This window comes from Dendropsophus ebraccatus, chromosome 3 (genome assembly GCF_027789765.1).
Source record: "Dendropsophus ebraccatus isolate aDenEbr1 chromosome 3, aDenEbr1.pat, whole genome shotgun sequence".
NCBI classification, from domain to species: domain Eukaryota; kingdom Metazoa; phylum Chordata; class Amphibia; order Anura; family Hylidae; genus Dendropsophus; species Dendropsophus ebraccatus.
Genome location: NC_091456.1, coordinates 86,041,154 through 86,067,627, shown reverse-complemented (window position 1 = coordinate 86,067,627; position 26,474 = coordinate 86,041,154). Strand labels below are relative to the sequence as shown.

The 26,474-nt window shown below is 41.8% G+C and overlaps 1 protein-coding gene across 6 annotated transcripts in view; it reads left to right on the top strand.

Annotated features, from left to right (window-relative positions):
- Nucleotides 1-26,474, top strand: part of SHOC1 (shortage in chiasmata 1) — a 134,549-nt gene that overhangs the window by 15,358 nt on the left and 92,717 nt on the right. For 5 of the 6 annotated variants that reach the window (XR_011362317.1, XM_069964340.1, XM_069964337.1 and 2 more), the window contains exons 6-11: nucleotides 10,216-10,378; nucleotides 13,442-13,523; nucleotides 13,794-13,932; nucleotides 19,791-19,889; nucleotides 23,935-24,064; nucleotides 25,004-25,083. Coding sequence is in view for 5 of the 6 variants with exons in the window: in XM_069964340.1 (XP_069820441.1) it covers nucleotides 10,216-10,378; nucleotides 13,442-13,523; nucleotides 13,794-13,932; nucleotides 19,791-19,889; nucleotides 23,935-24,064; nucleotides 25,004-25,083 (693 nt within the window). In the remaining variant the exon portion in view is untranslated. Of the gene's footprint in view, nucleotides 1-2,281; nucleotides 2,468-10,215; nucleotides 10,379-13,441; nucleotides 13,524-13,793; nucleotides 13,933-19,790; nucleotides 19,890-23,934; nucleotides 24,065-25,003; nucleotides 25,084-26,474 lie in introns of those variants that run through there. The other variant, XM_069964341.1, reaches the window with a different exon arrangement.

Here is a 26,474-nt window from a genome sequence, read left to right as displayed (position 1 = left end):
TTGCTTTATTTTACTGGTAGAAAGAGTTGAACTTACAGCAGGTATGTACTGATGCAGATTTCTATGGCACATAAAAGCTAAATGGATCCAGAGAACGAACGCATGGGGATTGGTTTACAAGATAAAATACATATGAGTATCTTTTTATAACATACACTGTATTGTTTTTATGATGTTTTTGACATATTTGTAGAATTCTGTCATGGCCATTTATTCCATGCCATGGATGTGAGTGTATTAAATGGATGATGTGGAGAGAATGATGGCACTGGCACTATATTGTACATGAGTGCTATCCTTTCTCTTCCCTAGAATCAAAAAAGAAGCTGTAATAAGTCAGACTGGCTCAGGGGTCTCCACCCCTTTGCTTCTATATGAACTCTCTACTTAAGGGGGGGCACACACGGTCCGTAAATACAGGCGTTGTGCTATGGAATAGAGTTTGTAGTTCCTGGCATTAGCATTCTTTATAATGCCGGAACCTCTAAAGCTGTTTAAATGTTTGCGCTACTGTACTGACACAGCATGTCAATGCAGTAGCATGAAGATTTATGCAGAGCTCCAAATTTCAGTCCATAGCATATCCTCTGTGCACAGACTGTAATTAAGGTACGTGCGAATGCCTCCTAACTCACTTCACATGCACTACTTTGCTTCTTTTATCTTGCCAGAGTCAGATGTTACTTTGCAGTCAACATAGTCTATAATCAGCTCAGACCAACAGTGTCTCTGTAAGGTGTAATTTCAGCATAAAAGAGAAATAACCAAGTCACTTTAGCCACAAATTCTCTCTTTTATAGCCCCTCTTTTTTTGAAGCCATTAATGGCTTCATCTGTTCTCAAGTTACCTTTAGCCACTACCACATAATTCCTCCTTGCCATATTCAAAGTTTAATGTCTATATGGCAAATAAATCCCCCTGCCATGCTCAGGTTTATTCTCTTTGACAGCTATGACCCTCAACAAAACAACAAATATTATTCAGTTTTAACTACATTTACTATTATACTGTTTACCAGTTTGTTTACTGTTATTATTATTATTACCATCATCAGGGCCGGCCTTAGGGAAGATGGCGCCCCGTGCAAAACTTTCTTTTGGCGCCCCCCCCCGCCCCTGTTGATACCCCCTTATGGTGACATACACTAAATCTTACAGCCTCCCACCCCTCCAGACAACCCCCACAATAAAACCACAAACATGACGGGAGGCTGTAGTATTTAGATTTAGATACGATATACTAAATCCTACAACGAGTGCCACCCCTAAACCCCAGCCCCCCAAACCATCCGACCCCCGATAGTAGTACGATCTATGATTTATCAAACATGGTGTAAAGTGAAACTGGCTCAGTTGTCCCTAGCAACCAATCAGATTCCACCTTTCATTTTCCAAAGAGTCTGTGAGGAATGAGAGGTGGAATCTGATTGGTTACTAGGGGCGACTGAGCCAGGTTCACTTTACACCATGTTTGATAAATCTCCCCCTATCTATCTATTATCTATTTATCATCTACCCCCCCAACTGTTATATATGTGACCTTTTCATCACTTTTTGAAATTTTCTCTGAGATGTGACTTCACTAAAAAACAGCAAATTTGGACTTGGCCTGTTGGGATATGCTGGGTGCAGTAGTTATGCACTGTTTAGCTGTTGGGGTATGATGGGGGCAGTAGTTATGCACTGTTTAGCTGTTGGGGTATGATGGGGGCAGTAGTTATGCACTGTTTAGCTGTTGGGATATGCGGGGGGCAGTAGTTATGCACTGTTTAGCTGTTGGGGTATGCTGGGGACAGTAGTTATGCACTGTTTCAGCTGATAGGATATAGATAGGGAGATAGATAGATAGATATATAGATAGGAGGGAGATAGATAGATAGATAGGAGGGAGATAGATAGATAGATAGATAGATAGGAGGGAGATAGATAGATAGATAGATAGATAGATAGATAGGAGGGAGATAGATAGATAGATTTTTGTTTTTTTTCAGATCTTGAGGTCGTTGGGTCACTCACACACTACCAGCAATTTACATTAGTTCTCTGCACAGGAGCTCAAAGAACATACTATACTTTCCAGACCTGCCGGGGATCTATAATCTTGGACCAGCGGGGTAAGGGTTACTACTTTCAGTTCCAGTCCGCTGCAGCGATGTGGCACTCTGGAGCGACGGCGAGATCCGCAGCGGTTCAGAAGCGGTCCGATTTGCGGTTCTTACCCGTACCATCTCGTGGAACCCCTGATCTCCTAACTGCTCCTAGACCCGGCAGTGCATGACTCTGTGCCGTCCGTCACCATGGCGACGGTAAACACTACTCAACCAGCGTTCCTCCTGCTCTAAGGGGCGGTCTGATACTGACGCATGCGCAGATCTCTCACCCCCACGCCGAGCTGGGATGCCGGACTCCATTAGATCTACTCCTCGTGCTCCTTGCATCACTCTTCCATTCTGCTATGCAAATCGTGGTGAGTGCCCCCGACCTCATGTTAACCTCTTATGGACTTTATGAACTTTTGTACTCATGACAGTGCATTATTGAGCGCTGCACAGTGCACTTTACACAGCACTATTGTCACTATTATCTCTGAACATCAGAGACTTATCCTTTATGCCACTCACTGTACACTGATCTGTTTGATTTTGTTTATTTATTTATGTATGCAAATGATTTTATGACATCACTAATTGGACCAATTTGTTGGGTATATAATGACATCACTGAGACACTCCCACTATGCTTGATAATGATCTCGTGAGGAGGTCGAAACGTCGCATCTCCTGTACTTCTCTGTATTTTTGGAATAAATCACCTTTTTCACCTTTATGCTGGTGTGCTGCTGAACGTTTTTTGCATAGATAGATAGATAGATAGATAGATAGGAGGGAGATAGATAGATAGATAGATAGATAGATAGGAGGGAGATAGATAGATAGATAGGAGGGAGATAGATAGATAGATAGGAGGTATGCACTGTTTAGCTGTTGGGGTATGCTGGGGGCAGTAGTTATGCACTGTTTAGCTGTTGGGGTATGCTGGGGGCAGTAGTTATGCACTGTTTAGCTGTTGGGGTATGCTGGGGGCAGTAGTTATGCACTGTTTAGCTGTTGGGGTATGCTGGGGGCAGTAGTTATGCACTGTTTAGCTGTTGGGGTATGCTGGGGGCAGTAGTTATGCACTGTTTAGCTGTTGGGGTATGCTGGGGGCAGTAGTTATGCACTGTTTAGCTGTTGGGATATGCTGGGTGCAGTAGTTATGCACTGTTTAGCTGTTGGGGTATGCTGGGGGCAGTAGTTATGCACTGTTTAGCTGTTGGGGTATGCTGGGAGCAGTAGTTATGCACTGTTTAGCTGTTGGGGTATGCTGAAGGCAGTAGTTATGCACTGTTTAGCAGTTGGGGTATGCTGGGGGCAGTAGTTATGCACTGTTTAGCTGTTGGGATATGCTGGGGGCAGTAGTTATGCACTGTTTAGCTGTTGGGGTATGCTGGGGACAGTAGTTATGCACTGTTTCAGCTGATAGGATATAGATAGGGAGATAGATAGATAGATATATAGATAGGAGGGAGATAGATAGATAGATAGGAGGGAGATAGATAGATAGATAGATAGATAGATAGATAGATAGATAGATAGATAGGAGGGAGATAGATAGATAGATAGATAGATAGGAGGGAGATAGATAGATAGATAGATAGATAGGAGGGAGATAGATAGATAGATAGATAGGAGGGAGATAGATAGATAGATAGGAGGGAGATAGATAGATAGATAGATAGATAGATAGGAGGTATGCACTGTTTAGCTGTTGGGGTATGCTGGGGGCAGTAGTTATGCACTGTTTAGCTGTTGGGGTATGCTGGGGGCAGTAGTTATGCACTGTTTAGCTGTTGGGGTATGCTGGGGGCAGTAGTTATGCACTGTTTAGCTGTTGGGGTATGCTGGGGGCAGTAGTTATGCACTGTTTAGCTGTTGGGGTATGCTGGGGGCAGTAGTTATGCACTGTTTAGCTGTTGGGGTATGCTGGGGGCAGTAGTTATGCACTGTTTAGCTGTTGGGATATGCTGGGTGCAGTAGTTATGCACTGTTTAGCTGTTGGGGTATGCTGGGGGCAGTAGTTATGCACTGTTTAGCTGTTGGGGTATGCTGGGAGCAGTAGTTATGCACTGTTTAGCTGTTGGGGTATGCTGAAGGCAGTAGTTATGCACTGTTTAGCAGTTGGGGTATGCTGGGGGTAGTAGTTATGTACTGTTTCAGCTGTTGGGGTATGATGGGGGCAGTAGTTATGTACTGTTTCAGCTGTTGGGGTATGATGGGGTAGTAGTTATGCACTGTTTCAGCTGTTGGGGTATGATGGGGTAGTAGTTATGCACTGTTTCAGCTGTTGGGGTGTGATGGGGTAGTAGTTATGCACTGTTTCAGCTGTTGGGGTATGATGGGGTAGTAGTTATGCACTGTTTCAGCTGTTGGGGTATGCTGGGGGCAGTAGTTATGCACTGTTTAGCTGTTGGGGTATGATGGGGTAGTAGTTATGCACTGTTTCAGCTGTTGGGATATGCTGGGGGCAGTAGTTATGCACTGTTTAGCTGTTGGGGTATACTGGGGGCAGTAGTTATGCACTGTTTAGCAGTTGGGGTATGCTGGGGGTAGTAGTTATGTACTGTTTCAGCTGTCGGGATATGCTGGGGGCAGTAGTTATGCACTGTTTAGCTGTTGGGGTATACTGGGGGCAGTAGTTATGCACTGTTTAGCAGTTGGGGTATGCTGGGGGCAGTAGTTATGCATTGTTTAGCTGTTGGGGTATGCTGGGGGCAGTAGTTATGCACTGTTTAGCTGTTGGGGTATGCTGGGGGCAGTAGTTATGCACTGTTTAGCTGTTGGGGTATGCTTGGTGCAGTAGTTATGCACTGTTTAGCTGTTGGGGTATGCTGGGGGCAGTAGTTATGCACTGTTTAGCTGTTGGGGTATGCTGGGGGCAGTAGTTATGCACTGTTTAGCTGTTGGGGTATGCTGGGGGCAGTAGTTATGCACTGTTTAGCTGTTGGGATATGCTGGGTGCAGTAGTTATGCACTGTTTAGCTGTTGGGGTATGCTGGGGGCAGTAGTTATGCACTGTTTAGCTGTTGGGGTATGCTGGGGGCAGTAGTTATGCACTGTTTAGCTGTTGGGGTATGCTGGGGGCAGTAGTTATGCACTGTTTAGCTGTTGGGGTATGCTGGGGGCAGTAGTTATGCACTGTTTAGCTGTTGGGGTATGCTGGGGGCAGTAGTTATGCACTGTTTAGCTGTTGGGATATGCTGGGTGCAGTAGTTATGCACTGTTTAGCTGTTGGGGTATGCTGGGGGCAGTAGTTATGCACTGTTTAGCTGTTGGGGTATGCTGGGGGCAGTAGTTATGCACTGTTTAGCTGTTGGGATATGCTGGGGGCAGTAGTTATGCACTGTTTAGCAGTTGGGGTATGATGGGGGTAGTAGTTATGTACTGTTTCAGCTGTTGGGGTATGATGGGGGCAGTAGTTATGCACTGTTTCAGCTGTTGGGGTATGATGGGGTAGTAGTTATGCACTGTTTCAGCTGTTGGGGTATGCTGGGGGCAGTAGTTATGCACTGTTTAGCTGTTGGGGTATGATGGGGTAGTAGTTATGCACTGTTTCAGCTGTTGGGGTATGCTGGGGGCAGTAGTTATGCACTGTTTAGCTGTTGGGGTATGATGGGGTAGTAGTTATGCACTGTTTCAGCTGTTGGGGTATGATGGGGTAGTAGTTATGCACTGTTTCAGCTGTTGGGGTATGATGGGGTAGTAGTTATGCACTGTTTCAGCTGTTGGGGTATGCTGGGGGCAGTAGTTATGCACTGTTTAGCTGTTGGGGTATGATGGGGTAGTAGTTATGCACTGTTTAGCAGTTGGGGTATGCTGGGGGTAGTAGTTATGTACTGTTTCAGCTGTTGGGATATGCTGGGGGCAGTAGTTATGCACTGTTTAGCTGTTGGGGTATACTGGGGGCAGTAGTTATGCACTGTTTAGCAGTTGGGGTATGCTGGGGGTAGTAGTTATGTACTGTTTCAGCTGTTGGGGTATGATGGGGGCAGTAGTTATGTACTGTTTCAGCTGTTGGGGTATGATGGGGTAGTAGTTATGCACTGTTTCAGCTGTTGGGGTATGCTGGGGGCAGTAGTTATGCACTGTTTAGCTGTTGGGGTATGATGGGGTAGTAGTTATGCACTGTTTCAGCTGTTGGGGTATGATGGGGTAGTAGTTATGCACTGTTTCAGCTGTTGGGGTATGATGGGGTAGTAGTTATGCACTGTTTCAGCTGTTGGGGTATGATGGGGTAGTAGTTATGCACTGTTTCAGCTGTTGGGGTATGATGGGGTAGTAGTTATGCACTGTTTCAGCTGTTGGGGTATACTGGGGGCAGTAGTTATGCACTGTTTAGCAGTTGGGGTATGATGGGGTAGTAGTTATGCACTGTTTCAGCTGTTGGGGTATACTGGGGGCAGTAGTTATGCACTGTTTAGCTGTTGGGGTATACTGGGGGCAGTAGTTATGCACTGTTTAGCAGTTGGGGTATGCTGGGGGTAGTAGTTATGTACTGTTTCAGCTGTTGGGGTATGATGGGGGCAGTAGTTATGTACTGTTTCAGCTGTTGGGGTATGATGGGGGCAGTAGTTATGTACTGTTTCAGCTGTTGGGGTATGATGGGGTAGTAGTTATGCACTGTTTTTAAACAACATTATGGACAATTCTCTTTTTACATTTTTATTTATTAAAAAAAAAAACTCCTAGAAGGCAAGGTGAGGAGAGATGCCAGTGTCTGTATATACTGTGGCACTACATGTATACTAAGCACCAGGGTCAGAACTGTGTACATGAAGATTGCCACAGTGTATACAGACTCTGCACAGAGAGAGAAAGAAAAAGAAGATAGATAGATAGATAGATAGATAGATAGATAGATAGATAGATAGGAGATAGATAGATAGATAGATAGATAGATAGATAGATAGATAGAAGATAGATAGATAGATAGATAGATAGATAGATAGATAGAAGATAGATAGATAGGAGATAGATAGATAGATAGATAGATAGATAGATAGATAGGAGATAGATAGATAGATAGATAGATAGATAGATAGATAGGAGATAGATAGATAGATAGATAGATAGATGATAGATAGGAGATAGATAGATAGATAGATAGATAGATAGATAGATAGATAGATAGATAGATAGGAGATAGATAGATAGATAGATAGGAGATAGATAGATAGATAGATAGATAGATAGATAGATAGATAGGAGATAGATAGATAGATAGATAGGAGATAGATAGATAGATAGATAGATAGATAGATAGGAGATAGATAGGAGATAGATAGATAGATAGATAGATAGATAGATAGATAGATAGATAGTAGATAGATAGTAGATAGATAGGGAGATAGATAGATAGATAGATAGATAGATAGATAGATAGATAGATAGATAGGAGATAGATAGGAGAGAGATAGATAGATAGATAGATAGATAGATAGATAGATAGATAGATAGGAGAGAGATAGATAGATAGATATATAGATAGATAGATAGATAGATAGATAGATAGATAGGAGATAGATAGATAGATAGATAGGAGATAGATAGGAGATAGATAGATAGATAGATAGATAGATAGGAGATAGATAGATAGATAGATAGATAGATAGATAGATAGACAGATAGATAGATAGATAGATAGATAGATAGGAGATAGATAGGAGAGAGATAGATAGACAGATAGATAGATAGATAGATAGATAGATAGGAGAGAGATAGATAGATAGATAGATAGATAGATAGGAGATAGATAGATAGATAGATAGATAGATAGATAGATAGATAGGAGATAGATAGGAGAGAGATAGATAGAAGATAGATAGATAGATAGATAGATAGATAGATAGATAGATAGATAGGAGATAGATAGATAGATAGATAGATAGGAGAGAGATAGATAGATAGATAGATAGATAGATAGATAGGAGATAGATAGGAGAGAGATAGATAGAAGATAGATAGATAGATAGATAGATAGATAGATAGATAGATAGATAGGAGATAGATAGATAGATAGATAGATAGATAGATAGATAGATAGGAGATAGATAGATAGATAGATAGATAGGAGATAGATAGATAGATAGATAGATAGGAGAGAGATAGATAGATAGATATATAGATAGATAGATAGATAGATAGATAGATAGATAGGAGATAGATAGATAGATAGATAGATAGATAGGAGATAGATAGGAGAGAGATAGATAGAAGATAGATAGATAGATAGATAGATAGATAGGAGATAGATAGATAGATAGATAGATAGATAGATAGATAGATAGATAGGAGAGAGATAGATAGATAGATAGATAGATAGATAGATAGATAGATAGATAGATAGATAGGAGATAGATAGGAGAGAGATAGATAGAAGATAGATAGATAGATAGATAGATAGATAGATAGATAGATAGATAGGAGATAGATAGATAGATAGATAGATAGATAGATAGGAGATAGATAGATAGATAGATAGATAGATAGATAGGAGATAGATAGATAGATAGATAGATAGATAGATAGATAGATAGGAGATAGATAGATAGATAGATAGGAGGGAAAGAGGTAGATGGGAAGGAGGATAAAGAGGTAGATTGGAGGGAGAAGAATCACCAGACTTACAGCAGGGGGCAGGATCCTGGAGGCTGCACAAATTGCTGAGGAGGAGGCACATGGCTGGGCAGAGGTCACAGGCCACCACACTGATGGGATCTTGGCACACAGCAGGCTGTATTGGGGCAAGTAAAGAGTCATCATCCCGCGGTGGGCGCCGGGGGCGGGGCTTGTCGGCAGGGGGCGGAGCTTACCGGGACCTACCCGGAAGATTAATTTGCCAGGTCCCTAGCCCGTCTATCTTCTGGAGCGCCCCAAACCAACCCCTATGCAAGGAGGGCAGGCGGCCAGCTAGGGGGGCGCTCTGGCAGATAGACAGAACGTCTGTCTGCCAGACCAGTTAGGTGTGCAGCTGACTGTCTGCCAGAGCGCCCTCTAGCTGGCCAGGAGTGATGCGCCCTGTGCAACCGCACAGCTCGCACACCCCAAAGGCCGGCCCTGACCATCATTATTATTATTATTAGTTACACTAGTGGTAAGCAATAGCAAAAAAAAAAAGAGATAATGGATAGAGATGGTAAAAAATACCATTAGTCTTTCAAAACCAGCAGTCTTTCAAAACCAACACTAGGTTGCAATATGCTTCTAAGTCGGTAACACAGCACATTGTCCAGTGTATTTTCTGAGGGGAGCTTTATAGCTGCTGCATAGACCATGGTAGGTGTGCCTTGAAAACCAATCCCCCGCAGAACACAGCAGACAGTTCAAGCACAGTAACTCTCCACTGCTCATGGCGCAGACATGCCAGAAGAAGTAAGTCAAGTCGTCTACATCCATCTTCATTCACTTAATCTCCATCAAAGCCCGTTTCCCGTCAGCAGCTCAGCAGTCAATTTGTTAGCCTCAACTATTAGGCAGCAAGGGAACCAATCTTTCCAGAGACAGAACACTCAGGTGGAATAGGGGGGAATCATGAGAAGCACGCACAGTGAATTTGAGACTATTGCCCATGAGGAATGGATTAAGATTCCTCAGAATTGCTGGCAGAAGCTGGTATCTGACTATGCATCACTCTTGCAGCAGGGCACGACATTAAAAGGGTGCTCTACTTAGTAGAAAAGATGCTTGTCATAAAGACGTTGAATAATTCTGAGACTGCGGTAGTTATAGGTGTTGTTTTTTGTTAATTTGCAGATGGCACTTAGTATATTTGTGGTGTTGATCTATGTACATTCTTCTTGTTTTTTACAAACCGCAGAAAGTTTGTAAATTTTGCAACTCACACTTGTAATGGGGGTTCAATAATTTGGTTTGTAAGTGTAGCTATTGTGTATAGTATAATTGATGAGGAAACAGAGCTCAGTAATATGTTGATAGTATTCACAACACTGAATAACACTTGAAAAATAAACTTATCCAGCCGGTTATGGTCCCAAAAATGGCTAAATGAAGATATTTTGCTGTAAACAATAGGGACACATTGCACATAACTAAAACAGATCTTCTTTACTAGCAAAACAAATGATCAATTATTAAGTATTACTGTGAAATGAACTTTCAGACTATCTACTGCCAGAGGATATTGTATTCATAGACCATCTTAAAGAATTTGGACGACATGTACCTAGAATGAGAGCTCTACTAAGCAGATTAAAAACATTTCCCATACAAGACCCACTTGTGGACTGGCAGAAGAATTTCCCTGCTGAGGAAACGCTTTTCAGGTATGTTTATTTGAATCTGAGACAGACCGTTTCTTTTCATTCTTTGCAGCGATGCAGGCTGTGGGGGGATAGTGCGCTTGCGCAAAGAGCAGGTGTAGCTAGGGATAAGTGAAGTAAAATTATACGTCAGCTTAAAGCCGGCTAGATTTCTGTAAAGGTGCATCGGCAAGATGCTGTTTTTTAATCACACACACACACTACAGTACACAACATGTTTATGCTTATGTAATTACTAGAGATTAGCAACCCTCGAGCACATTTGGGTTTGTCTAAACCTGAAAGCTCTGCATCCAGCCATTTGCAAGGGAAGGGAGTGGGGGGAAATGGAGACAGCAGCTCACATACAGTTTTCTGTGTCTTCAGCATAAGCAGCAGCCTCAGAACTGGGGAAAGGAGACTGAAAAGATAATGACAAGTAAGGAACAAATTGTTAAATTGTTAGTCTCCGGGAGGGGGGATGATTTAGCAAGTGGAATACCCTTTTAAAGGAGTGTTTTCATTTGCCGATAATTCATCCCGGCACCACTGCGTCCTCGCTCACTTATTAATATTTATTTATAAAGCACCCTTAATTCCTATACATGCTATACATGCGATATGGGTAACAAACGGGAACATTACAAGATCAAATACACATTACATGAAGGTTAATGGCAGACTGGTACATGGGGGAAGAGGACCCTGCCCATGGGGGCTTACAATCTATAAGGGCTGACAATCTATAAGGTGACTCTTGGTGCAGTGCGCGGGAGCAAGTACAGGATGCAGCAGCGCTCAGCTGAATCAGCTCAGCATTACTGTGTCTCTCTCAGGACTGGGAGGTACAGACACAACAATACAGTGGGCCCAAGGTCAAAACCCATCCACTTTCCCTGCCTACTTGCCTCAGTCGGCCCTAGGCGGCCGTGGACAACCACATTGACGTTCCCTACACTAAATACGTACACACGGAACAAGACGGACAAACAAACACAGAGGAATAGTCAAACAGGCTGGGTTAAAATCCAAACAGGCAGCGCAGTACAAAATCAGCAAGCAAACAGATAGTCAGGCAGGAGGTCAGGTAACAAGTTGAGCCAAACAGAGGGATTAGGAGCAGGGATCGCAGGAGTAGACAGGGGAAGCTGGGACCAGGAAGTTAACCTAATAGCCAGCCCTGGAACCCTACCTCAGCTTTGTTTTATGCTGACCAACTCAGCGCTCTGATCTTCCAGGTAGCAGACAGGCAGAGGAACCCGTCAATCACACAGACAACACAGGTGCATTAACAAGTTCAGCAGCTTTTCAGCTTAACTCCTGCATTGCTGGAAGCTGAGAAGCAGTCGGATGTGGCACACAAAAACAAACACTAGGCCCAGTTCACACCAGGTACTACACATTCCTCACAGTCTCCCATTAAGTTTACATACAGTATATCTAAAGGGATAATCAAAGCCCTGGAGATGTAAGTAAGCTCAGTGGAAGAGAGGGAGAGGTTGTGAAAAATATACTTACTGGACCCAAGGCAAGGGTCCCTTCAGAGCTGAGAATGGTGGTTGGGAACCTAGGCATAATGCTTCCAACAGTATGGAAAAGGGCCAAAATTAAATAAAAAAAAACAAACAAAACATTTTGCCACTCAAATCCAGGAACAATATTTACATCATGTAACCAAGGCTAATGATCCGAAACACAGTGCAGTAAACAAAATATGTACATTTGATCACTATCTAAGTACACTAGCAACCCTAATGCCAGTAGAGGGAGAACAGGAAGGGCAGGTATGGGAGAGGGGAGGGGGGATGGGGGGAGGCTTAGGACAAAAGGGATTACATTAGCCTAACAGGGGTGATGTAGTTGGGATATTTGTTAATAAACTAACCCTGCTTTACACTTCTCCACACCTTTATCCATGACCTGTCTAGTGTCCCCCGCCGGATTTAATAAAAGACACACGCCTCTTAGTAAATCTGTCAGATCTGGGCCTGACACATGGCTGGAGCAGGAGTACATTTTCACCATGATAAATGGCTCCATGCCTCCTCCTTGCTGCGCCCTCTGCCCAACCATCAGGGGAGCAGCTATACATCAGGCAAAAGATGTAGTTTTTTTGCCCAAACGGAGTGGTACACCAGAGGCATAACTGATAGATTCCTCCCATAGTTTCCCTATGCAACATACTGCTCGATATATGTTTTTTTCACTGAATTGCTTTGTATGGAATAGTGCAGTATGTTGCATTATTCCATGCAGTTAAGAAACCCCAGACCCGATGTTCTCCACCAAATGGAGGCCTCTGGCAGCGCGAGTGGGTGGGGAGGGGTCCATTATAAAGCTGTTTGACATATTCTATAAAAAAAAAAACACCCCATAACCCAACCCAGATTTGTGCCTCTCAGAAAATTCAGGGAATCTAAGGGTACCTTTACACAGAAAGATTTATCTGACAGATTATTGAAGCCAAAGCCAGGAACAGACTATAAACAGGGAACAGGTCATAAAGAAGAGACTGAAATTTCTCCTCTTTTCAAATCCATTCCTGGCTTTGGCTTCAATAATCTGTCTGTTTAAAGGCACCCTTAGGCTGCTGTGTGGCAGTCACAGATATCTACACCAGCTCTGAGCTGGTGTAATAATAATTATGCTTTTATTTGTATAGCACAAACTCATTTCACAGCACTTTCCGTAATTCAGCAATTTCAGTAGCTTTCCCCATTGAGACTCACAATCTAAATTCACCTGTTTTGGGAGAAAACCCACACAAACACAGAGAAAACATACAAACCCTTTGCAGATGTTGCCATTGGGGGATTTAAACCCAAGACCCCAGTGCTGCAAGGCTACAGTGCTAACCACTGAGCCACCATGCTGCCTATTGGAGATTTTTTGCATGATTTATGGCTGCAAGCAGGCATGAACATCTGGGTAAATCAGTGCCCTTGCTTTCCGCTTCCTCCTGTCCACCCATCAAGTGAGCAGAGCTTACGTCCTGAAAAAGTTGCAGATTTTTGGTTTGTGCTCTATTTGGTGTAAGAGAAGTACCATACATTTATGTATTATCATGCCATTTAATTTGTTTTGTAGACTAAACACATCAATAGAGAAAAACTTAGAGCCAAATATGTTCTTGGAGGATATCCACATGCTTCCCTCCAGTACTGAAGAGGTACAGAGCTACAGTCTAGCAGTTGCTAGTAAACACTACTGGATGTGTATAACATGTATCGTGTCTGCTATGACTAGTGATTAGATAAACTGCTGCAAATGAAATAAACCTTTGTATACCTACTGTAATTATGTACATAAAAGATAACAGAATGTGGCTCAGGAGAATGGTTTGCTTGAGTTACCAATTATAATCGATATGTTTGAATATGTAAAATTCTAATAACTTTTGCCATATTAAAGTACAGCACATATTCCTATTTGGGTTTAGCATTGCCTCTCTCAGCCTTGTACTCTGGAAGTGAATAAGCATTCTACACAATGCGGATCTTCATTGTCTGAACTCATCACAGTTCTGAAGCTTGCTCCTGAAGAAATGTCAGAGGAGGAAGGAAAAACAAACATAGCAGGTAATGGAGATGTATAACAAATGTTATATTTGTAATGTGTATTTTAGTTGTAACTAGTAAGGTCTGACTTTATCAAACCAAACCAAACATTAGTGTATAGAAAATCTACTTTTTATACACTAATGTAAACGTACTACAGTATCAACAACACTTTTTGGTATAGTCACCAATTGGTCCATCTAACCTCTAGGTTCCACAAACAACTTAATCCCCTGCTGTAGCCTCATGCAGCAGAGATAAGGCTGCATTCACATGCATTCATGTGGACTGTTTCCCCGCACAGCATGATGTAACAATATCATGCCAGGAGCAGGGAAACAAATTCAAACTATTTTCCCTGGGTAAACAGTCCAGAACAGTCATTCACCGTCTGTGTCATCCATGTTTTAAGGACAGAACACGGAACGTGTGAATGCAGCCTAAGGCTATGTTCACACTAAGTAAGAGACCGGCCGTTCCATGACCCGGCTGGGTCACGGAACGGCCGGTCTCAGAAAAGATCATCCCGGCCAGTACTGCAGTACCGACAGGATGATCTTTGCAGCCACAGAATTCTGATGCTGGCACGTCTGTGCCACTGTATTTGGTAGGGGGTGGGAGGGACAGCGCTCAGAACTCTGTTCCTGTGTCAAATTCAAAAGAGATGTACATTACAGAAATGACTAGAGATGGGCAAACCTCAAGCACACTTGGGTTCATACAAACCTGAATGCTGTGAATTTATTTACCGATGGCTCAAGAAGTTGGATGCCTATGGCTGTATCCATATTTTCCAGACAGCCTTAGGGTAGCATCCAACCTCTATAGCCAGGGGTTATCAAATGCAGACTGTTCGGGTTCAAACAAACCTGAGCGTGCTCCAAGTTCGAAAGCACTGCAGGTACAAATTTTTCATCTTTGTAGGATTCTCTGCTGGCTGCACCAAGCTCAGCAGTGTTAGTCTGTCTTTACAATTTATCTTCTTCTAGCTTAATGGTTTGAAGTTAAAATTACCGGCAGGCAGACAAAAACCCGGCCAAATAAATATAAAGTGTGTAAAATTTGCAGCACTAATTGAACCTAGATCTAGGGAGGAAGAAGTACAGCTGTATTTGTTCTATCGCTCTGGCAATTTTTTTGCTATTCATTGTCTAGTAAATGTCTTCTCTAAACTTTGATTATGGATTTGTCAATGTGCATTACAATGCAGCTGCTGCGCTGGGACCTTTACAACCGTTATCTTAGTAGTACAGAATGTATGTGTTACTATTCAGCATTGCCACAAGTCTTTAGTTTGATGGGAAGGGATGGCTGCCTCACCAGTTTGTTGTCTAAGGCATTTACAAGGAGAATAACAATCAGGGTTTGATGGGAGTAAATACATTATAAGGGTGTCTTCACACGTACCGGATCCCTGCCCTGTACACTCTATGGTCAGACAAACCTGCAGCGGGATGGACATCCCGCTGTATGTCAGCAGCCTGCCGCGTTAACCCCCCCGCCGCTGGAGCGTTTACATTACCTTCTCCATGCTGCGGTTTGCGGCACGTCCTGCTCGGCCAATCAGTGCGTTGCCCACTGAGCACACTGATTGGCTGAGCAGGACGTGAAGACGCCGGGAGCCCCGAAGTAAGCCGGAGCGGCGAGCAGGTGAAGTATATGCTCCGGCGGCGGGGGGTTAACAGGGCAGGATGCTGACATACTCACAGCAGATCCGTTATGTGTGAAGGCTAATAGCTAAAAGTAGTGATGTAGAAGTGATGTCATCTTAACATAACCTAAATAAGACTCAAACACAACTTTTGGTGATAACTGGCCACAATGCTTTATTATGGGGTCACTATTCAATTCATTCATAAATCACTTTATTAACCAATAAATATAATAATATTAATATTTCATAAAGAGACATCAGCATATACCAGGTCCACAGAGAAGGGCTCCGTGACCATAACCCCCCACTAATAAAGCAATGCATTGGCATAGGGGTCATTTCAAGAAATCACATACACTGTAACACGGCGCTGTACTGCACATATGTTGCTTGCTGCTATATAGCTATAGGAGTCCCGTACTCCTATGTGTGTATAGATATAAAAACTCCTATATAATAGTATACAGCGCTACAATGAGTTGCGCTGCACTGATCCCTATAGTGCTAACACAATAGTGTATCCTATGGTTGTACTCCGATACCTTAGTATTTTTGATGAAGTCAAATACTTGTTTGTATGATGTTCTCTCCATCCCCCTCAGAGCTGGAGTAGGTTAGAAGTGTGCTGGGAGCGGGCCCCGGTGAGCGGTTCCACTACAACCAACAATCAGCATATTGCATGCAGTCCACAAAGTTCAAGTGACATCACTGCTTTCGTGGGTATGGTGGCTGGTAAGGGTCAATACACTTTTAGGCTAGGTTCACACTCTGTATCTGTGCGGCTGTATTGCGGGCGGTAAATCATCGGCCGGATTTTTCCGGTTCATGCGTACGCTGGAAAGTATACGATATACGGCAATGATGCCGAATGCCGATGCCTCTAATAGTTAATATATTAAATTAATAAAACACATTTTCTTTGTAATAAAGTCCCTTTCGTTGTTCAATAATTTAATTCTAACGAATCCATCATTGTGCAATTAAATATATTGTTAAAATAAATATATATAAATAATTGTATATTTATATATCTATTTATTTTTTGACAGTATATTTAATTGCACAATGATGGATTAGTTTAAATTAAATTATTGAACAACGAAACTGATTTTATTTCAACGAAAATGTGTTTTATTAATTAAATATTAATTAGTACAGGAAGCTCCAGTAAGCCGTTAATTCATATTGCCGACAATAGAGCATTCTGTACTAATCATCACTTTACTTTAATTAAAACATCAAATGTTTCTTCTAATTATGTTATCACGATAGCATTATTAGAAGAAACATTTAGAATTATATGTGCGCTCAGCTGATTGGCTGATCGGCTGAGCGTACATATAATTAGCGGGTCCGCAGCACAGTGACTTCATTGTGGTGCGGACCAGCGAAGAGGACACATCGGGGTGAGTATAGAGCTCTCCACACCCCCTCCCCTGCACTGCACCCCTCCCAGCAAGGAAGGGGGGTCACTTAACCCCTTCCTTGCTGGGATGGGTGCAGTCTGACATCAGTCTGGCCCCCAAGGGGTTAAGGGGGATGCAATACATCCTCGCTTAACCCCTTGGGGGCCAGACTGTAAGCAGCGATCTGTAAAGATGCTGCATACTGTAATGAGCACAACACCGCTCACAATGATGGGTGTTGTGCTCCTGTTTGTGTGTTTTTTGTGTGTTTCTCCCTTTTTTGTTTTTCAGATATCGGTATCCTGTGGATTACGTCGGATTCCGTGGACTACGTCGATGACCAGCAGTTGTTTGTTGTTTATTTTTAATAAAATGGTCAATGAGGGGTGTGGGGGTGTTTTTATTTGAATAAAAAAAATGTTTAACTTTACGTTAACTATACGTTTTTTTAAAAATAAATAAATAATTAAAAAAAAAAACGCATAGGGTCCCCCCTATTTTTATAACCAGCCGGGTTAAAAATTAAGCGACAGCAGCCTGGTAACACCAGGGTGGGAAGAGCCATTGGTTTAGGCCCTCCCCAGCCTAAATCTTACCAGCCTGCTGCCGCCCGGTCCAGGAGCGCCAATTTTGACGCTCCGGGACCACTGGCACCCGGCTCTTCTCAGTGCCCCTGGTGGCATTGGGTACTGGGGTAATAATGGGGGGGTTACTGTTAGCCATTTTATACCGGCTAACACTAGGCCCCGACTTAGTAATGGATTCCGTCTATTAGACGGCTTCCACTACTAAGTCTATAAAGTAAAGAAATAAAGACAACACACAAGTGAAAAAAATTTTTTATTCAAATAAAAACACCCCCACACCCCTCATTGACCATTTTATTAAAAAAAAACACCAAACAACCGCTGGTCATCGACGTAGTCCACGGAATCCGACGTAATCCACAGGATACCGATATCTGAAAAACAAAAAGGGAGAAACACACAAAAAACACACAAACAGGAGCACAACACCCATCATTGTGAGCGGTGTTGTGCTCCTTACAGTATGCAGCATCTTTACAGATCGCTGCTTACAGTCTGGCCCCCAAGGGGTTAAGGGAGGATGTATTGCATCCCCCTTAACCCCTTGGGGGCCAGACTGATGTCAGACTGCATCCATCCCAGCAAGGAAGGGGTTAAGTGACCCCCCTTCCTTACTGGGAGGGGTGCAGTGCAGGGGAGGGGGTGGGGAGAGCTCTATACTCACCCCGATGTGTCCTCTTCGCTGGTCCGCAGCACAATGAAGTCACTGTGCTGCGGACCGGCTCTTTATATGTGCGCTCAGCCGATCAGCCAATCAGCTGAGCGCACATATAATTCTAAATGTTTCTTCTAATAATGCTATTGTGATAACATAATTAGAAGAAACATTTGATGTTTTAATTACAGTAAAGTGATGATTAGTACAGAATGCTCTATTGCCGGCAATATGAATTAACGGCTTACTGGAGCTTCCTGTACTAATTAATATTTAATTAATAAAACACATTTTCGTTGAAATAAAATCAGTTTCGTTGTTCAATAATTTAATTAAAACAAATCCATCATTGTGCAATTAAATATACTGTCAAAAAATAAATAGATATATAAATATACAATTATTTATATATATTTATTTTAACAATATATTTAATTGCACAATGATGGATTCGTTAGAATTAAATTATTGAACAACGAAAGGGACTTTATTACAAAGAAAATGTGTTTTATTAATTTAATATATTAACTATTAGAGGCATCGGCATTCGGCATCATTGCCGGCTATTTTTGAAGAACTCCGTACGGACCGCCTGTCAATCCACGGCCGCATTTCCAGCCGCAAACAATGGTCTTGTTCATTTTTTACGGGTCCGTTTACAATAGGGCCGTAGATTCATACATAGTGTGCACTGTGCAGCCGTATATCGTATACTTTCCAGCGTACGCATGAACCGGAAAAATCCGGCCGATGATTTACCGCCCGCAATACAGCCGCACAGATACATAGTGTGAACCTAGCCTTAGGCTATGTTTACACTGCGTATCAGACCGGCCGTTCCGTGACCCCGGCCGGGTCACAGAACAGTCGGTCTGTGCCTGGATCATCGCGGCCGGTACTTAAGTATCGGCCGGATGATCCGTCCGGCCGCAGAGCTCTGATGCGGGTGCATCAGCGTGTGCCCGCATCAGAGCTTCCCATAGCGCACAGTGAAGCAAGCGTCCGGAGCCGCTTGCTTCACTGTGTGAACTGACAGGGCTTTCTGCGGCCAGAATTCACTGAATTCCAGCCGCAGAAAACTGACATGTCAGTTTTTTCCGGAGCCGCATAGGATACCGCCGTAGTTTTGCGGTGTGTAACATAGCCTAATTTGTAATGGGATCCCGGCCGGAGCGTACATACATCATATGCGCTCTGGCCAGGATCCCATTACAAATTAGGCTATGTTACACACCGCAAAACTACGGCGGTAGTTCTGCGGCGAGAACTACGGCCGTAGTTGTACGTAGTGTGAACATAGCCTTAACCTACTCCAGATCTGAGGAGATGAGGAGAACATTGTACAAACAAGCCTTTGACTTTATTAAAAATACTAAGGTATCGGAGTACGACCTTAGGATGCACTATTGTGTTAGCACTATAGGGATGAGTGCACCACAACTTGTTGTTGCGCAGTATACTATTATATTTATATATATATTATATATGAAGATAAAATGCCTGTTTTAATGCCTGTTTTAATCGCTAATCTGCTTTATATGTTCTTTCCTTGTTCTAATATTGCATGTTTTTTTCAGGCTTGTCTACCAAAATCTATTGCAAGGATAATTCTATTGAGCAGTTTACAGTTCAAAGAAACTTAAATCCATGTAAAGAAGAAGATGCGGAGAAGGATGGTACATTAAAGAGAAAGATGTATAGACAGATAGATCGATAGATAGATAGATAGATAGATAGATAGATAGATAGATAGATAGATAGATAGATACTGTAGATAGATAGATTTATTTCCAGAAATAGTCTGCAGCACTGAGGAAAATATTTTTTAAAAAATCTGTGTTTATTCCATGAAAAATTCAGGTGTAAATTAACAAACATACGTGCCGTATATAGGATGCATCCCTTATGCCCTCGTATGGGCATGGAGAGAAGCTCCTTCTCCTACAGTTGCAATGGCAGTGGGGCCATACAGCATACAGCAGTGTGTCTACATACCCAACTCTAGATTAGGTGCGGCACAACCCCTTTAATATCTCAACATAACAGAAGAACGTAATACAACATACAACTATTATATATAATACACGCACAAACAGGTACATATACATACTAACACATCCATACAAAAACATATTATGCAGAAGTATAAACATCCAGTATACACATGGACACAAACAAGATTCATACATTCTACATCAGTGCTTCTCAAACTGTGAGGCGGGCCTCACCAGTGAGGCGCCCCCTAGTTGTTGGTGAGGCCCAGCTGGGGAGCCAGTTTTCACAAAGTAACTATGATCTGAGAAGTAGTGACTGTTTGCAAAAATCTCCATTTTACCAACATTATTAATTTATTTCGTAGTTGCTTTATTAGTATCTAGAGCTTGGGAGATGGGTAACAGGTAGCCCTAGCATTATTTAAATGGTCTTCAACCACAGATAATGAGGCCCAGGCACCCTCTTGGTCAGTCTGGTGAGGCCCAAGCATTGCCTTGATCTGTTGAGTCAGGCTCCAGTAAAAAAAGTTTGAGAAGCACTGTTCTACATAATAAATCTAAACACTACATATATAGTACATACACTATACATTATATCTCCACACTACATATACAGTACATACACTATACATTACATCTTCACACTACATATGCAGTAGACACACTTCTTGCAGAGCTTACTGGGTGTAGTCGTGCTCCTTCATGTTTATAGCAGGAGACGACTGTGATTCTTCATACTCCCTGCACACATCCTTACCATCCAGTACATCCCCACCGCCAGGGCAGGTCATATTACACCAGTCACAGCAGCACCAGGAGGTCATATACTATAGTGTAGGAGGAGCTAAAGGAAGGGTTAAGGGAGAAAGTTATTAAGGTGACTCCAGCAGCACAGCAGCCCCTATGTGATGAGTCTCTGGCTATAGCGAGGCTCACTCCAAGATGCTGCTGCCAGTGCAGTCCTTACCCTGACAACTGGGGGATGGGGACCCTAGGCAATTGCCCAGGTCCCCCACCCACCCCGACGCCAGCCCTGATCTCTAGTCCCTGTTGCTGTAACTAATGTTTATCTCTGTCCCCGTTTCTGTACTTGATAGTGTCCCCTATTCCCCATTACTGTACCAATAGTCACCCCTATTACTGTAACTGATGGTTGTCCCTACCCCCTGATGCTGTACCCGAGCTTCGCTCCTGTTAGTGGACTTAATCATCATTCGTGTTAACGTATTCAAATACCGTACATAAATTTTGAAAGTGACTATCTTTGTTACAGGCAGAGAATTTCAATAAAAAATGCAAATGTTAATTTTTTTTAAAGACATTTTAGAGTTTTCAACAAAGAGAGGGTTAAAGGGGTTGTTACCCCCCAAAATTTCTTTAAAATCAAATGGGGACAGAAAGTGCTAGAGATCTGTCATTTACTTTTATTTAAAAATCTCAAGGTTTCCAGTACTTATCAGGTGTTGTATGTCCTGCAGGAAGTGTATTCTCTCCAGTCTGACACAGTGCTCTCTGCTGCCACCTCTGTCCATGTCAGGAACTGTCCAGAGCAGTAGCAAATCCCCATAGAAAACCTTCCCTGCTCTCCATACTGGAAAGAATACACCACTTCCCACTGGACATACAGGAGCTGATAAGTACTGGAAGACTTGAGATTTTTTTTATATAGGTTAATTACAAATCTCTAGCACTTTCTGGAACCAGTTGATTTGTAAGAAAAAAATTGTCAACCAAAGTTTACTACTAACATGAAGTACATTTTAGAATCACTTGGATAAGCATTAAGGGGTTATCTAGCATTAGACAATAGATGCAGGGCCACTAGGCACTGTAGTCCGGTGGCTAGGGCAGCACCTTTCAGAGGGGCAGCACCAGGGAGCAGGGGGAAGGAAACAACTTTCTTTTTATTATTATTATTATTATTATTATTATTATTATTATTATTATTCTTTGGTCTCCCACCTCCCGTTCAGACTTGCCAGTAAATCTGGTGTCTTTTCAAGGGGGAGGGGGTTATTGGTCAGGTCTGGTATGGTGGTGTTATCCAGTCACAGTATGGCAGTGTTGTTCAGGTCTGGTATGGCATTGTTAAATGTGACGCCTGTTACCAGGATTATTGGCCATACGCCTATTGGTTACCGCATGAGGGTCTGGCTTCGGCTGCATGTGGTGACGTACAGTAAATGTGGGAATGCGGCCTAAAACTGATCAGATATCAATATGATGTTCAGAAACTAGATAATAATCATGCTAATTGGGGAGTGGAGATGAGGTGTCTTCAGGTTTAGGGCCTAGGGCAACAGCAGCTGTTAATACGGCCCTGAATAGATGGATCCTTTAAGCCAAGGGGGCCCCTTGTGCTCCGTTCATGTCAGTTGATACAAAGGTCTGTTTGGCTTTGATTGTTAGTGCTAAACGGCAATTGTGAGTGTGAACCTACAGTGTTAGAAAGTTATTTCTTCCCTGCTCTAAGCAGAATAAGTGTAGATACGTCTTCAGATTCTTATTTGCTTCAGTGCTTTATAATTATTGAGTAAAATGTCTCTTTCAATCTACCATGGAGCTGACTTTTAAGCCTTATTCTTACGCTCCATAATCAATGGAGGTTACAGAACGTGAAGCTGCGCAGTGGACTCCCTGCATCATGTATCAATGTGTGGCCGAATGGCTGTATCAGTAAGGCTGATTTTACACTACATTTTTGCAATCCGTCTTTTTCATCCATTTTTGCAAAAGAAAACAGATGAAAAAGTGTAGAAAAAAGGGATACATTTGTGTGCATCCGTTTTGATCCGTTTTTCCATTGACTTTCGTTACAAAAAATGGATCAAAACGGATGCACACAAATGCATCAATTTTTTTTGCAAAAACGGATGAAAAAAACGGATTGCAAAAACGTAGTGTGGACCCAGCCTAAAGTCCTGCAAAGATTTAAACACTTTCAGCTATCTCGGCATCACGTTTATACATGACATTGGGAGAGCTGCGACTCCCCTGTGCGACTCTCTGTAACCACCTGGGATTACAGAACTAGAGAATAAGGCCTAAGGGGGACATTTATCAAACTAATTGCGCCTGTTTTTAGTCTAATATATCTATTTGGCGCTCAAAGTAAATCTAATATGAATTTATGAAGCTTTTTTAGACAAGACTATCCAAATTAGATGCGACTTTTTGAATGAGATTTTTTGTTGTTAATTAGATCGATAGTGCGCCAGAATTCTTTTTTAGCTAAATTTATTACCTCCGCAATTTTTTAAAAAGTCGCATATATTGTCGCATCGCTACGTCTGCTCCGAACCAGGTGAATTTATTAGACTAATTAAAAGACCATTATTTTTAAGACACATTTACTATGCTATTAGACAATTTACATACATTTGACTAAACACATTAGATTGGAAATTATGCCAAAACATCTTTGACAAAATCAGGTTTTTAGATTTGTTAGTAAATATCTCCCATAGTGTGTGAAAGTTGGTGCTGTGCCAAATTTAAGAGGATATAGGGGAGATTTATCCAACCTGTTCGTAGGATCAGTGGAGCAGTTGCCCATAGCAACCAAGCTTTTTTTTTTTTAAGGCCTTTGGAAAATAAAAGCTGGAATCTGATTGGTTACTCTGGGCAACTGCTCCACGGTTTCTCTACAGTAGGTTTGATAAATCTCCTCATAATATATTTCCAGACTCTGGTCATGAAGTATTTACATTTTTTTCTTTCTCCTAAGTCTCTTTTAGGTCACACTACGATTACGAGATAGAGGTTCCTATAACACCACCACATTTGAAGCCTAAAGATAGAATAAACAAGAACTATATTCATCTCATAGCAGAAGAATTGTCACCTTTTTCTACTAGGTGAGTTAAATATAAAGTGTTTTAGGGTAAATTCACACGGGCGTCTCGCACAAGAAATCCGCAGCTAATCCGCAGCTAATCCGCAATACACATATTATTATTATTATTATTATTAATACGTGTATTGCGGATTAGGTGCGGATTAGCTGCGGATTTCTTATGCGAGACGCCGGTGTGAATTTACCCTTATGGTAAATTGAATATAAAGAAATTATACATACAAATACATGGAAGCCATTGAAATGCTGTACTGCCATATTGTCTGTACATGAAGAATGGAGAGGTAGAGTGTATATAGCACCTGCTGTTTTAATAGGAGACTTGGGTCCACAGTGTTGAGATTGTGGTGGTCAGCTAGTTATGTCCTGTGGAAAGGGGATAACTTTGCAAGATGGGAAAACCCCTTTCAAGAGATAAGTGTACTGTACATGGTGACAAGATCCCTTTAAGAGTCCTGTAAGGAAAGAATTGAAGTAAATGATTTCTATTAGTAAATGGTCGTTTACCAATACATCAAATGTTAAAGTAGTGTGTAATATGTATGTTCTACTTCAAGATACTTTATATTTTCAGTTTTGTTATGGCATAATCAGCCATATTGGTTGTCAGATTCTAATTAGATCCTTACAAACTGATGACAAACTGTTATGTTGTCAGGAAGTCATTAATTAGGTTACTAAGAAGTCAAGCAAAAAGTGACAGCCAATATGGCTGCACCATCTCAACAAGACAGAAGCATTCTAGTAAAAGTAAAGAAAAAACTTTGGCCACTGGTGTATATTCTGATATATTAAATACAGCAGATTTTCTTCCATTTCAGATGGAAATATGCTTTCTACATTATTAATATGCTTAATTTTACAGGAGCTGTAATAACTGTACCATAATTGCAAACATTAATCAAAGTAAGCTTTCTGCTGCTAATGTTTTGTGTTTAAGATTTCACATTACAGATGCAGTCAAAGACATTTTAGAAAGTCAAGGGAGCCATTGTGCTGTAAAACTACTGCTACTTAAAGGTAAAATTACTATGGGATGGAGCCACCTTTGGATTGAGGTCTGGGCATTAACTACGCCAAGATATTTAAATGTTTCCCCTTAAACCCTTCCAGTGTCATTGTCTGGCTGGAATGTTAGCCTCTTTCTCAAATCTCTGGTGGACTACACCGATTTACTAGTGAACTGCCCTGTATTTACTGACATAAGCGCTTTCCGACTGCTCAGCTGATCCCTGACAATTTTACACAGGCCGATTATCGACGATTTCTAGCAACGCTCCTAGACAATTACCGGCCCATATAAAGGGGCTTTAGTCTCATTTGACCAAGTAACCATTTTTCACATGTTTAGGTGATGAGCCATCTGCTGCTTGGAAACTCCCCCCCCCCCCCCCCCCCAATTTTTTTTGTTCTTCTTAAAGGGATTCTAGTATTAACACAGTGCATACTAACACAAAATGTTATATGCAAATTAGCACCACCAGAGCACTTTCCCCACCTGCCGATGACTCATTGGCTTAATGATGTCACTGATGTTTTAGTGACATTGTGCAGCTATTGCTCCTCATGAGGGTGTAGTTTTACTCACATATGATATTCACCTGCCAGCTCCTATCTTGGAAGGTACTTTGAAGATGTGCAAAGGCAGGAAATGAGCTCCAGGGTGCAGAGAGTTTGAGCCTTCTTCTGTTCCCTGAACAACTTCTTTAAACTTTTAGAAAGGCTGAAAGTTCAACTTTTACATAGACATGGAGCAGTGCAGAGTATTAACATGGAGTATTTGGAGAATATGGAGTCATGAACCACTTGAGAGTTACCTTAGGAAATGCCATAGCACAGTCACTGGTACAGAAATACTGTATTTAACTGCTAGAAAGATAGAGGCATAAATAATGCAAACTAAGGGATCTGAGGCAAGCAATTATGATGCTAGTAGCTTGTCCTGATAAAAATATTAGTTCTTGACATAGACCTTTTAGCATTGGTATGCTTTAGTATTCAGTGCACAGTCCAGATTCCAACTCTCACACAGTAAATGACTTCCTGCATTTACACCATTAAAATTACCGCAGTACAGCTTTCTCACACTATTCCAAGTTATTCCCCTAAATGCTGGAGTTCACGGGACTTATTACATGACCCACATATAACACTCCATTATCAAATGTTTGAAAGTGTTTTGTTTGATATGGATGGTATATCATATTTTCAAATCCAGCATTTGCCTCTGGGTAGATGTCACCCCAAGCCCCAGTCTACTGTATTCAATAACGTTCTTGCTGTCTTACTTATATACGTTCACTCTAATGTTAGCTAATAAATAAGGTTATATCTGTTATGAAAATAATTATATTATATTATTATATTATGCTTTATTGTAATAACAAAAAAAAACAACTCCCTACAGTATA